The sequence below is a fragment of the Bison bison genome, unplaced genomic scaffold (genome assembly GCF_000754665.1).
Source record: "Bison bison bison isolate TAMUID 2011002044 unplaced genomic scaffold, Bison_UMD1.0 scf7180017859304, whole genome shotgun sequence".
Classification (NCBI taxonomy): Eukaryota; Metazoa; Chordata; class Mammalia; order Artiodactyla; family Bovidae; genus Bison; species Bison bison.
In genome coordinates this window covers 1,375,504-1,389,306 of record NW_011489876.1, presented here as the reverse complement: position 1 = coordinate 1,389,306, position 13,803 = coordinate 1,375,504, and the positions used below count along the sequence as shown (strand labels likewise).

Here is a 13,803-nt window from a genome sequence, read left to right as displayed (position 1 = left end):
CCCCCCCCCCGCCAAAACAACATGACCTTGGATGGTATTATTCAATCAAAGCACGTCAGAGAGAAAAGATGTGGGCTGGGTGTGAGTATTAAAGTCTGACTTGTATGTTGTTTCCTCCCTCCCCCCGCCCCACCCCCTGCCCTGTGATGATCACATGATTTGCGTGAGGCAAGATGACAGGCAGTCCTTGCCCCAGGGAAGCACAGAAAACCCCCTGCTTGGTTGGCTGATTGACGGGCTTGATCTGCACTCTTCCTTGTTGTGGAAAGGTCTTAAGGCATCTTAGGAAGACATCTGAAACAAGGCAGGAGAGCACAGATGTGGGAGAAGGGAAGACAGGAGAGTGGGGAGGAGCCAGAATGACACGAAACACCCAGGCAGGTTCGACAGTGACTTTCTAGTAGTGGCCTGCAAACGTAAAGGACCTGGGACAAGGAAATGTATTAATGGCTCATCGTATAACCTGTGTTTATAAAACAAAAAATTTCTTGGAAGTATATTTCTTCTTCTTTCTGTTGTTTAGTTGCCCAGTCATATCCAACTCTTTTGTGACTCCCATGGACTATAGCCCACCAGGTTCCTCTGTCCATGAAATTCTCTAGGCAAGACTACTAAAGTGGATTTCCATTCCCTTCTCAGGGAATCTTCCTGACCCAGGGATCTAACCTGTATCTCCTGCATTGGCAGGTGGATTCTTTACCCATGAGGCACCTGGGAAGCCCACAGCTCTTTTTGGTAGTATGGTTTCTTCTAGGAATTAGCCATGTGACCTTAGGCAGGTCAGGTAACCTCTTGGAACCTCTGTTTGCTCATCTAAAAATGGGGTCACTTGTATCTATCCCGTGGTGCTGCTCGGAAGGTTGAATGAGGGGCAGGGTGTGAAGCCCGTCCATGCCTGCACAGGGGATAGTGGCGGGGGAAAGCCCTGCCTTCCTTACACACAGCCCAGCACGCCTCTGGGTCAGCATGAATTTTGAAGGTCAGCCAAGTGACTCTGGTCAGCAGGGTCTCCCCTGGCCACCCTGCCTGGCCAGAGATAAACACCTTTAGTCACAGACTGGACTTGGCCTCAGTGAGTTCACCACAAGGGCAGGACTGCTTGTGATACCATTTGTTTTGCATCACTGTACACACCTGTGTGGGCTTCCCAGATGGCAGTAGAGAATCCACCTGTCAGTGCAAGAGATGTGGGTTCGATCGCTGGGTCAGGAACATCTCCTAGAGAGGGGGATAGCTACTCACTCCAGTATTCTTGCCTGGAGAACCCCATGGACGGAGGAGCCTGGTAGGCTACAGTCCATGGGGTCACAAAGAGTCAGACATGACTTAGTGACTGAACAACAATACACCTATGTAGACAGGCACAGACTCATTCCACCTGCTGTGGCAGACCCTAGTTTCGGCGGCTCCAGGGTACTTGTATATTTTCATGGTTGTTGTTCAGTCACTAAGTCATGTCTGACTCTTTGTGACCCAGTGGACTATAGCCCGCCAGGCTTCCCTGTCCTGTATATTTGTATACATATATATGTATATAAAACATGTATATTTTCATGTTCCTACCAGTTTTGTAATTGTCTCGGATTCCGAATAGTTTCACTTCAGCGGACGAACACGTGAGTTTTGCTGTTTTAGTTTACATGCAATACTGGTCTGGTATTTTGCTTTGAAATCTTTGAGTTTTATTTACAGTGGACTTCTTATGCTTTCCTCAGGGTGAACCGTATCTGAACACGGCCTATGGACATATGATCTGCTACTGGGATGGTTCTGCTCATTATCTGATGTATCTGGTGATGGTGGCAGCCATAGCCTGGGAGTAAGTCAGCTAACCTGGTGGGTGTGCCTGGGTCACCTTAGCAACTGATAGGCGAGTGTGTAAGGAACAGGGATGTACAGAGGCAGATACATAGAGAGAGGCAGATACATAGAGGGGGGCACACAGACATGAGTACAGGCTCTGTGGACCCAAGTGAGACATGGCTGTTTTTCTTTGTATCACTTACTCCCTTTTGAACATACGCCTTTGGACTGCCCCTCTGGCTTCCCTGGTCGCTCAAATGGTAAAGGATTTACCTGCAATGCAGGAGACCCATGTTCGATCCCTGGGTCAGGAAGATCCCCTGGAGGAGGGAATAGCTTCCCACTCCAGTATTCTTGCCTGGGACATTCCATGGACAGAGGAGCCTGGTAGGCTACAATCCATGGGGTTGCAAGGAGTCGGATATGACTGGGTAACTAACACACTTTTTTTTGCCACGGTGGACAGCTCCGCAGACCCCTTAATGTTTTCGTTTCCAGGAATAAAAGCCCATTGTAATTCAAAACTTCAGACTGCTTTCCGTTCAGATCTCTCTCCCTCCAGCTCAGGTTTAACCCTGAGACTGAGCGGTCTGCACTGAGGCTGGGGTACATGGTCAGTCCTTTTATTACTTCTCAGCTCACTCCTCTGGGAGCATGTGTCTGTATGTGGAATTAAGGAAGAGGAGCACAGTCTTACATGACCGGTGCTATTTTCTGGGTATTGGGAACCAGGTGGTATGCTGGCTCTGCCTTGTGTGGTGCATGTGTGGGGTCTTTGGAGACCCCTGCCATAGGAACCGGGCTTCCCAGGTGGCACTAGTGGTAAAGAACCCACCTGCCAATGCAGGAGACATAAGAGACATGGGTTCGATCCCTGGGTTGGGAAGATCCCCTAGAGGAGGGCATGGCAACCCACTCCAGTATTCTTGCCTGGGAAATCTCATGGACAGAGGAGCCTGGCGGGGTACAGTCCATAGGGTTGCAAAGAGTTGGACACGACTGAAGTGACTTAACACACACACACGCACCATAGGTGCCTCTGCACTACCCTGATCCCTGACATGAGCAATGCTCTTGTGGACTGAAATTGTGCGACTCTTCTGCCCATGGGGTACACCCACAGCTTCTTTCTGCTGGAACCCCTATAACCCAGAAGGTATACCCTTGGGGTGGAGTCCTTTAAAGATGTCTCAAGTCCACCTACCTTCCCAGGCCTCCCTTTGGCTCCAGGTTAAAGTCTCACATCCTTGCTCCTCACAAGGTTGAAATTCAGCTTGACCAACTGTCCTGTGCCCCTCCCTAGCCCCCAGTTGTCCACTCCAAGACAGTCCCAGCTAATTTTTGGACTTTTCTAGGCTCTCACCCATCTCTTCATGAATGTTCCCAAGCTCCACGGAACACAGCAGGTGTTTCTGAGAATGCTCAGGCTCTGCCTCCTGCCAGGAGTGGGCCAGCATTTCTGTGGTCCTGTTGGGGAAGAAGATTCTGATTTGCCCCCTGTTGACAGTCCCAGTCACTGTGAATGAGCCTCCTAGGATCTGATACATTGGGCTTGGGGGGTAGGGCAGGGCAGAAAGCACACAGTATTCTTCACTTCTCTTTCCCAATAGAGAATCCCTTTTTTAATTTCTCTGAGTCCCTTATGGAGGTGGGCTGTCACTTGTTATTCGGTCGCTAAGTCATGTCCGACTCTGTGATGCCACGGACTGCAGCATTCCAGGCTTCCTTGGCCTTCACCATCTCCCGGAGTTTGCTCAAACTCATATCTATTGAGTCCGTGATGCGATCTAACCATCTTGGGTTGTCAGTTATCGATTGCAGAAACTTTTTGCCAGCATCACCTGCTAAGATTAGAGGTATGTGTCTAGCAGCTCCTTCCGAACATGGGTTATGTGTCATTTATTGTATTTATCTTTGGGACTTTGACTGAAATTCTGTGATACCTGGGAAAGTCCATTTAATAGCATCCTGCTACTCATACTTAAAATGATTTAAAAAATGGATCCAATTTTCTTCTTTGAACCTTCTTTTCCCTGTCATGCTGTGAGTTTCATAAATAATAGTGAAATGCAGGCCTCCTTCAAAAGTGATGACCATAGTGTGGTTGAACAGGAGATTGGTGTAGCAATCATAATTTCCTATGCAAAAGGACATAAAGAGGATTCTATAGCTCATCACATAGGGAAATGCAATTTGATCAATCACCACGGTTCCTTGTACTGGATTTATTACTCTTGATTCAGTATATTTTTGATTCACATACTTTACTGGTTACAACAGAGATCAATTGTGGAGCATCTTATACTAATAGTATTCTAAAACAACTGTGCTAAGTCAGGCTTTTTTTCATTACAGGGAAAGTTATAGAACCATTGGCCTATATTGGGTCGGATCTATTATTATGAGCATTGTTGTTTTTGTGCCAGGAAACATTGTAGGTAAGAAACTTTATCTTAAAATTCACTTTCCTTTTCTGAAACAATGGGAATAATTTTTAAATAGGGAAGCTATTTTGGTTGTGATAGAACCAAGAAATTCCAAGTTTACCAGAGAGCTGTTTTGCAGTTACTTCTTTTCCCTTCCAACTGTCCTTTTAAGAAATGCTGTTGAGCAATTTTCAAAAGTGTACACTGAACAACTAGACTAATATCAGAGATTCATGACTTCTAGAAAGATCTAGTAGGGTAAATATTGGGTTTGTCACTACATTCAGTATGAAAATATTTCTTACATCTCTTTGTATTATATATAACTCAACACACAGTGGACACATGATAAATATACTTGAAAATTAAGATTCTTGAAAGCTGATATATAAAAGTTATTTATGTGTGCCAGAAATCAGGATATTATATTAAGTCTACTTTTAAAGTACTATAAATAAGGCATACCTATTAATAAATACCTAATAGTTTTAAATTAACCTATGCTTCTGGTCTCATTTAAAATACTGTCTGGTCCATATCAGGATTTTCGATGACTTGAGATGGGGAGGGATCCTACATGTTACTTGTATGTGGATATACTTTTGACTTTTTCTTTTTCTTTCTTTTAAATAGGGAAGTATGGAACACGTATTTGCCCTGCTTTTTTCTTAAGCATACCATATACTTGTCTTCCTGTCTGGGCTGGTTTCAGAATCTATAATCAGCCATCAGAAAATTATAATTACCCCTCAAAGGTGATTTTATTAATTTAAATGTAAACCTGTTCTCAAACTCAGAGGTCACTTGTATCCACGAGCTATTGGACTGGACCAGGCCTCCAGGGACTGTAGCCTTTGGTGCAGTCGGTCAGCGTGACTGTGTTGATTCTGCAGCAGTGGTTCACACCTTATTATGGCAGCCAGAATGGTCTGCTTCTGTGTGATTAGATCTGTTTTGATTGGCTGGGCCATGCTTTTTGGAACTTTGGGTGCCACAGGTTACACTGGCTCTTCCCATTAGATTTCACATTATTGCCCAGCGTGTGAGGTTTATCTGGGGGGTGCTAATGGCCCGGAGTTTGAGCACCTGGGCACCTCTTTCAGAGCAATCTATGCACTACTGCCCCAGAGGGAGGCTGGAGAGACACTGCTGTTCCAGGTAGCACACAGTCAGAGAGTCTGATTACCAGGAGATCCAGGCACATGGAGACTGGCTGCAGGACATCTTCTGAGATACCTCCCTTCCAGTCACAGCCATGGTGGTCAAGGTGAAACAATACTGGCCCAGCAGGTACTCTGTTAAGGTCTTCAGTTCTAAGCTAGTGACATCTTTCTAAGTTCCTCTTCCTTTCATAGGTATTAGATCCTTAAGCAAAAATTGATACATGAAAATGTGAGTTACTAGAGATAATCAGAACATGATTCTTCATTTTATAAAAAGACTTAACAATAGAATTCATTAAAATACATTTTAATTTACAAACACTTCATTTGTGAATGTTTGGACACATGCTATGTAAACTCAGCTTGGCACCTTGATAACTGGTGCCCCTTATACCCTTTTGAGGAATGAGGTGGTTGTTAAAAAACAAGCAGACAGTAACCATATCCTTAAGGGCTTCCCCAGTGGCTCAGTGGCAAAGACTCTGCCTACAATGCAGGAGATGTAGGTTTGATTCTTGGGCCGGGAAAATTCCTTGGAGGAGGAAATGGCAACCCACTCCAGTATTCTTGCCTGGAGAATCCCGTGGACAGAGGAGCCTAGTGGGCTACAGTCCATGGGGTCACAAAGAGTCAGACACGACTTAGTGACTAAACAACAACAAACCATAGCCTTCCTCCTTGCTTCACTGACTCTGATGGCTCCAGGCTAGCATATCTGTACTGTTCATGTTGTAAGACACACAATTAATTTTTTTAAAAAAATGTTAAAACACAGTGATGGCCAGGGAGAAATAGGCAGTCATACAGTGCTGATACGAATACAAATTCAGAGTCACTCTGCAAAGCCACTTGGCAATGTTATCAACATTAGGAAATTTAACTTTTTAACCTTAGTAATTTTACTTTGAGGCTTTGAGGGATGTATCCTAAGAAAATCATCAGAGATTCTGTCAAAGATTTATGTACAAAGTTGCTCATCATTGCATTAAGTATAAACAGTGAAAATGCTTAAACATCCAACAATGGCACTACCATATGTTAGTAAATTTTAGAAAAACTTTTAACAATGTGGTTAAGCACTTATAGGTAGTGAGAGGCAAAAAACAAATGCAAAGCTGTTTATACATTAAGTCCTAACTTTGTGAAAAAATAAATGTAGATTATGTATTATACTTACACATGTATTATATATATATATATATGCACACACACATAAAACTATGTATTTGTGACTGGAAGTGTTAATAATAGTATGTCGGGTTACTGGTTTAAAGATGAGTATATTTTACACTTATGATCATAAAAATGCTATTTAAAAAAATATGGCCTCATAGAGCCAGAAGGGCCCTTCAAGATCACTAGGCCCCAATCTCCTCATTTCACTGATGAGGAACTGAGACTTGGGGAGAGGAATTATTTTCCTAAATTACCTTTTTAGTGGTTTTGAGTCTTGGAAATTCTCTTATCACGTATCTTTGTTTCAGTAGATCTCAGATTATTCTTTGGCACCTCATCAGTTACCAACTCTATTTTAGGTCATTCAAGAGGTCCAAGCAAAAGACCTGCTGAGAAGACCTTTTGATTTAATGTTGGTTTTATGTCTCCTTCTGGCGACTGGATTTTGCGTGTTTAGAGGCTTGGTAAGCATAAGGGACCACAATAACAAAAAAAAAAACTTTTTAATCAGATTTTCCACGGCACTAACAAAACATACTTCCTATTAGAGCCTAGTGGAGAAGAAAATGACAACCTAGTCCAGTATTCTTGCCTGGGAAATCCCATGGACAGAGGAGCCTGGAGGGCTACAGTCCATGGGGTTGCAAAACTGTCAGACACGACTGAGCAACTAAACAACAAATTAGAGCCTAGAGGCCTGGACCTGCTTCCTGCTACCCTCCTACCCTCACTCCAAAACCTCTCCTCCCAAAGGGTGGTCCTTTCTGGGCTGTTTCATGCCATCTTCTTGAGGTCCTCAGATCAAGCTCTCCACCAATTAATCTTTAAGACTCCTGAAAAATTAGCCATTCCTCTCATTCTTTTCATTTGTTTGATGTTTCTGATTGAAATCTGTTAAGGGTGGTGACTTAAGACTCTAATCAAGCTGGCACAGAGCATCCATGTGTTCTCAGGAGCAGGGAGATGGGATTGAGGACAGGGTATCAGAGTAAACTGTCAGACTCCTGGCTGTTTCCTAGCTGTGTGGTCTCGGAAACATCACTTAACCTCTCTGATCCTCAGTTTCTTCCTCTATAAAATAAGAGAACCTACCTTAGAGTATTGTTTGAAGATTAAATGATAAGACACATCAGACACTTGGAGAGGACCTTATACCTAAAAAGTACTCAGTAAGTGACTGCTCTAATTTTATTAATCAAGGGTCCTTCAGAGTATCCGTTTCATGGTTTATCCTCAGTAGCAATAAATTTGAGCAGCCAGAATTATATGGTTAATTATACTCAGCTGCAATGACAATTACTGTTTAAGCCTGATGGCATTGAAGAGCAGTTGGGGGGCAGAATGGTAAATGTAAGCTGATGCAGCTGATTCATTGTTTGGGGTCCTTGGGCTGTAAGGGGCCTGTACAACTGGTAGGTCAGGGTGAGTAGTCCTCAGCGCTGTCTCCCTCTGTGGATCGTCAAAAACTTCCTGGAACAGAGTCAGCTGGTAGGAGTGGCCTGGGGAAAGGATGTAAAGGAGGAAGCAGGGCAGAGGCTTTGCTCAGACCAGAGCACTGATACCATATCTGGTTGGTTGCTGTAATTCCTCAAGTCAAAAGAAGAAAAAACAGCAACAATAAAAATGAGCTGCAACTCTCCATGCCCCTGTGCACACGAGAAAAACATGGGTAAAGTGTGTACCCTTGGAAGATGGGGCTTTAAGGTTGGGATCCATTTTAATCAATTCTGCCACTGACGTGTTGACATGTGTTACTTAGGTGGGACAACATTTATGGCTAAGGACACCAGGAGTGGTGCCTCAGGGAGGTAAGTTAGAGAGGACTCAGCATAGTTAAGATGAATCTGGTATAGAAATGTACTATTCTTCCTGCAGGGACTACTTGGCTAGTTATTCCCGGGAAAAGGGAAGCTGATGATTTAAAGCAAGTTGTGCTTTGGTTAGCCAAACCTAGATGTTTAAACTGAACACGAGAAAGATCCCCAGGTACAGAGAATAAGTTTCCATTTCCTTCTCCACTGTTATCCGCTACTTGATCTCTTTAATCTGTATTTATTTTCTCTCCCTTTTACTGATGAGCTTCTGAAGTAGCTTTTGTTACGTAGAAAGCAGCTTGTGACTAAACTTGGCACATTTAGCCTTATCAGCAAACCTAAGGATCAGATGTGACCGTCTCTTATAATGAACTCATTTTTGTTCTTAGATTGCCTTGGATTGCCCAGCTGAGCTCTGCCGATTATATACGCAATTTCAGGAGCCGTACCTAAAGGATCCTGCTGCTTATCCTAAAATCCAGGTCAGGTGGTTGTGAAGCCTAAGGTTTTTCTAAAACTAATTTTCTTTAAGAATAGGAAAATGTGATACCATGTAGGAAAGAGGAGTTAACATTTTCTCAGCTGAAAGTGTTAATTGTGTGTGTGTGTGTGCTTTTCATTAGGCTAACTGCCATTTACTGATGGCATTATTTCTCTGTTCTGTGCAGATGCTGGCGTATCTGTTCTATTCCGTCCCTTACTTTGTGATTGCACTTTATGGCTTGGTGGTTCCTGGATGCTTCTGGATGCCCGATATAACCCTGATACATGCTGGAGGTCTAGCTCAGGTACTGAGAATATGCTGTTTACTGGAGAGTTGGCTGTCATTGTTGGGCATCTAAAAAAAAATACCTCTGCCCTGTGTGTTAGAGAAGGAAATAGTTATTAGATATGTCGACCTCTTTGCTTGACAGTTCTTTAGAAGATGTTTCTGCATAATTTAAATCTCAAAATTAACTATCTGGTAGGTGCGCCATCCAGTCATACAGATGAGGAAACTGAGCGAGCAGGATTAAATGATTTGTCCAAGGTCACGTACCCAGCAAGTGGCACTGCCATTTTCTACTGCTGTTTCACAGTCTCTGAGCACCACAGTTACTAAAAGAACTGAGAGCTGTTATCTTTAAGATGTCTGTCTGAATTTAAGGTTTCGGAAGTCCACTATTTTATCCTACACAGGACCAGGGAAACTGGTTTTTAACAAAGTTCAGCTCCTGGAAAACAGGGCCTGTCATTCCACTCCTCCCTTCTGCTACTCAGCCAGGCCTCTGGCCTAGAGTAGGTGTTCAGTGAACACTCACTTCATGGAACTGGAAGTGAAATTATTGACGGAAGCATCATACAAAGCATAGTTTTATAAGATAACCTATTAAACCAACTGATGTTAGAAACAAGGAAGAAAATTACTTTTTTTCCTACTATAAATAAAAAAACCAGGCTTCCCAGGTGGCGCTAGTGGTAAGGAACCTGCTTGCCAGTGCAGGAGGTATAGGAGATGCTGGTTTGATCTCTGGATTGGGAATATCCCCTGGAGGAGGGCATGGCAAACCACTCCAGTATTCTTTGCCTGGAGAATCCCATGGACAGAGGAGCCTGGAGGGCTACAGTCCATTGGGTTGCAGAGTTGGACATTACTGAAGGAACTTGGCATGAATGCATAAATAAAAAACCCCAGATGAACTCATCTTTTAGATTCATTATCTTTGTCTTGCTCTTGTCAAGCAGGCCTAATAATGAGGTTTATCTGGAAGCTCTCAGCATATACGGTTAATGATATCCATGGTATAATAATTCTGCTGGCAAAAAGACACACTGGAATTTACAGAGTTTAAAAATGGTATTGGCATTTATAGGTTAATACATTGGGCTCAATCTTTCCAATCTGATGTGCTCCTTAATTACAGAATTACAGCTTAAATAGGTTGATGCAGTATCCAGTCATGGTTCCTGTCTTTTCCTTGGAGGACACAAGGAAAGAGAACTAGTATTTGCCCTCCTTGCAGACCTCTGAATTACTCTATTTCTCAGGCCTTGGTTTTTGGGTCTTTATTTCCATATCTTTTAATACGCACTATAAGGTGATGGCTTTCACATTTCTATCTTTAGCTCAGACTGTTTTGATTCCTGTATTTAATTCTTGAGTCTCTGACATCTCAGATTTATGTCTAAGATAGGACTCCTGATCCTGCCCACCACTTTTCTTCCACTTCCCCCATCTCTGTAAATAGTCTTTCGGGGCATCTAGCAGCTCAGGTTAAACACTTGAAGTAATTCTTCACACTTCCCACTCCTTCATCCTCTATCTGTAGCCCATTACTAGGTCTAGTTAGTTCCTCGGAGAAGGCAATGGCACCCCATTCCAGTACTCTTGCCTGGAAAATCCCATGGACGGAGGAGCCTGCTGGGCTGCAGTCCATGGGGTCGCTAAGAGTTGGACATGACTGAGCGACTTCACTTTCACTTCTCACTTTCATGCATTGGAGAAGGAAATGGCAACCCACTCCAGCGTTCTTGCCTGGAGAATCCCAGGGACGGGGGAGCCTGGTGGGCTGCCGTCTATGGGGTCGCACAGAGTCGGACACGACTGAAGTGACTTAGCAGCACCAGCAGCAGTTAGTTCCCACTCCAGAGTAATTCTCAAACCCACGTTTTTTCCTTTTGGCCATGCAGCATGTGGGGTCTTAGTTCCCCAATCAGGGATCAAACCTGTGCTCCCTGCATTGGAAGCACAGAGTCTTAACCATAGAATTTGACTTCTAGGGAAGTCTACAAATCTGCCTTTTTTTTTTAAAACAGCTCCCTTGTAGTCTGGGCTCTCATTACCTTGCTTCATTTAAGGCAAGCCACACTAAGTGGTCTACTCACCTACTTGTGCAAAGGCAGGTTGTGTGCTCTGCTGGAGGAGCAACTACTCAAGTTTTATTTATGCTTGTGCAAAGATCAGGTGCAATGTTTTCAAAAGTCAGGCCTGGCATGGACCCAGCTGCAAAAGCAGCTGATAAATGTGGTCTCCCTATGTGCTTCAGAGGAAGAAACTGTGTGCTGAACACAAAGCATTGTCTCGGCAAGTTTTTTTTTTTTAAGCCTCACTTAAAGATAAGCAAGTGGAACTCAGGCTAGTTGTTTACTTGCCTAAGGTCACAACATTACTAAGTGGCAGAGGAGGAATTCAGAATCCCATGTGGCCCCAGAGCCCATATTCTTCCCCACTGTGCTGTCCCTCTCCTCTTGCAAACAGTGAATTAAGCTCCAGTGTCCTACAGCATAGAGTAGAGCTTTGTACATGGCATGGACGAGGCAGAGGACCTGCTGGGAGTAGAAGGCAGTGACACCTAAGCCCTGGGCTTTGTGGGCTGAATAGATTTGAAAAGACTGACGAAGCCTTTAAATGCTGGAGCGTGCAGCAGTTAGAGGGCACAGAGGGCCTCCCCCAGCTCTTACTGGTCCCTTGATTAGATTGTTCAGGGTGTAGCATCTACTCACTGCCTGTGTGCTTTGCCTGCCCAGGCTGGCTTCCTCTCCATGCTGTGTCCCCTGGTCTGCCCCACACCAGGCCCTGATGCAGGAACACTGAGTGTCACCAGCCAGGAGGCTGGTAGGAGTGAGGCCAAGTCCTGGACCTGGTGAGGTCTCAGGAGACTACCAGAGAACTAGGCAGGAAGCCTCGGCCAAGGCCTAGTCATGCATGGGGTCAGCAGTCAGGAGGCTTAGGATGGACAGAACTTGGGGTGAACAGGTGCTTCAATCTGTAACAGTTAAGACCAGCACCACACTGTACCTGCTAGCTAGGCTGAACTGGCAGACATGCACCTGGGACCCTAGCACGTGGTGGTGGTGGTTTAGTCACTAAGTCATGTCCGAGTCATTGTGAACCCATGGACTATAGCCCACCAGGTTCCTCTGTCCATGGATTTCCCAGGCAAGAATACTGGAGTGGGTTGCCATTCCCTTCTCCAGGGGATCTTCCTGACCCAGGGATCAAACCCAGGTCTCCTGCACTGCAGGCATATTCTTTACCGACTGAGCCACCAGGGAAGCCCAACTCTAGCAGAAGTCCTGGGAAAGGCAGTGTGGAGCGCAGAGCAAATGGCAGTAGCAGTGGTGGTTTCAGCCATACACCAGGCCTTGCAGAAATCTTTGGGCTCATCCCTCACCAACGGATTTGTAAAGGTAGCCTGAGGCTGTGGACTGGATCCTGTAGGTGTCAGAAGGATGTTTCTCCCAACCAGCAGAACAGGGGTAGCCTGAGAATCATGTGTCTGACATACCCGTAGCTCCTAGCTGGGCTGTAACATCTACCTATTCAGAGCATTTGGCCTCAGAAAGAAAGACCTAGAAATCACACTGCAACAAGACAGTGCAGACAACGAGAATGCTGAATTACCATTGTGTGATTTGTTTTCTGCTTGGCAAATACTTGTTTATGAAATGAATTCTCATTGTGAGAGGACATTTGGCACTCTTCATAGAAGCACTCTCCATAGGCTTGACTGGCACCCCTAGCTTGCAAAAACTACCACTCCTGATTTAGAAGCTTTATGGATTCACGATCCCACTGCGTTTATAAAAATCTGCTTTTACTGGAAGATCTAGTGAACTCCCAAGAACCTGCGACTTAAGAAAAAAATCTTTGAAAAGCTTCTAGGTCAGTACAAGTCAACAGAAGACATGGCTAGTAGTTATGAGGGCCCTCGTTTCAGACCATTTAGGAATCTGCCAAGCCTGCTGCCTTCAGAAATCAGATAAATCAAGAGCTGAAGTAAAATACAGTAAAACCAGGACACATTTGGCACCAAAGAATCCCACTGGGGACTTATTCATAACCCAAGTCTCTTTCCATGTAAAATTAAAGTTTCAAGTCTAATTTGAAAAGTATTGAGTTGGCCAAAAAGTTCGCTTGGGTTTTCCTTTAAGATATTTTGGAAACCCAATGAACTTTATTACAGGCTGCTTAGATCTACTCATTAGCAATCTCTATCAGTGGAAGAATTTTTTTCTTCTAAAATATCACTGAAAAGATGTAGTTAATATGGTTAAGAACGTGAGCTCTGGAAGCAGACTGGTTCAGCTCTCGGTCTGTCACTGATTAGTTCAGTAACCTTGGTTACTTAACCTCTTTGTTTCCTCTTCTGTTAAGTAATAGTACCTTCCTCATGGAGTTGCTGCAAGGATTACTTACATGAAGTAATCTCTGCAGAGGGTGTAGAGCAGTGCCTAGACATCAAAAGCTGTGGGCCTCTCTGTTGCATTCATTAATGCTGTTGTTAGAAGATCCCCAGTGAAAGTTTCGAGAAATGCCTTGTGTTTCTCAGAAGATATGTGATCTGTAGCTCTGTATGTTGTGTATAGTTACATAAACATCAGAGAAACTGGAAGCAGCTGTGGGACATATTCACAGTGGGTGTGGCTGGGGGGCCGGCC

The 13,803-nt window shown here is 44.2% G+C and overlaps 1 protein-coding gene across 4 annotated transcripts in view; it reads left to right on the top strand.

Annotated features, from left to right (window-relative positions):
• Positions 1-13,803, top strand: part of TM6SF1 (transmembrane 6 superfamily member 1) — a 33,915-nt gene that overhangs the window by 14,030 nt on the left and 6,082 nt on the right. For all 4 annotated transcript variants that reach the window (XM_010830960.1, XM_010830953.1, XM_010830948.1 and 1 more), the window contains exons 4-9: positions 1,716-1,819; positions 4,159-4,241; positions 4,863-4,984; positions 6,928-7,032; positions 8,772-8,864; positions 9,051-9,170. In XM_010830960.1, coding sequence (XP_010829262.1) covers positions 1,716-1,819; positions 4,159-4,241; positions 4,863-4,984; positions 6,928-7,032; positions 8,772-8,864; positions 9,051-9,170 — 627 coding nt within the window. The remainder of the gene's footprint in view (positions 1-1,715; positions 1,820-4,158; positions 4,242-4,862; positions 4,985-6,927; positions 7,033-8,771; positions 8,865-9,050; positions 9,171-13,803) is intronic.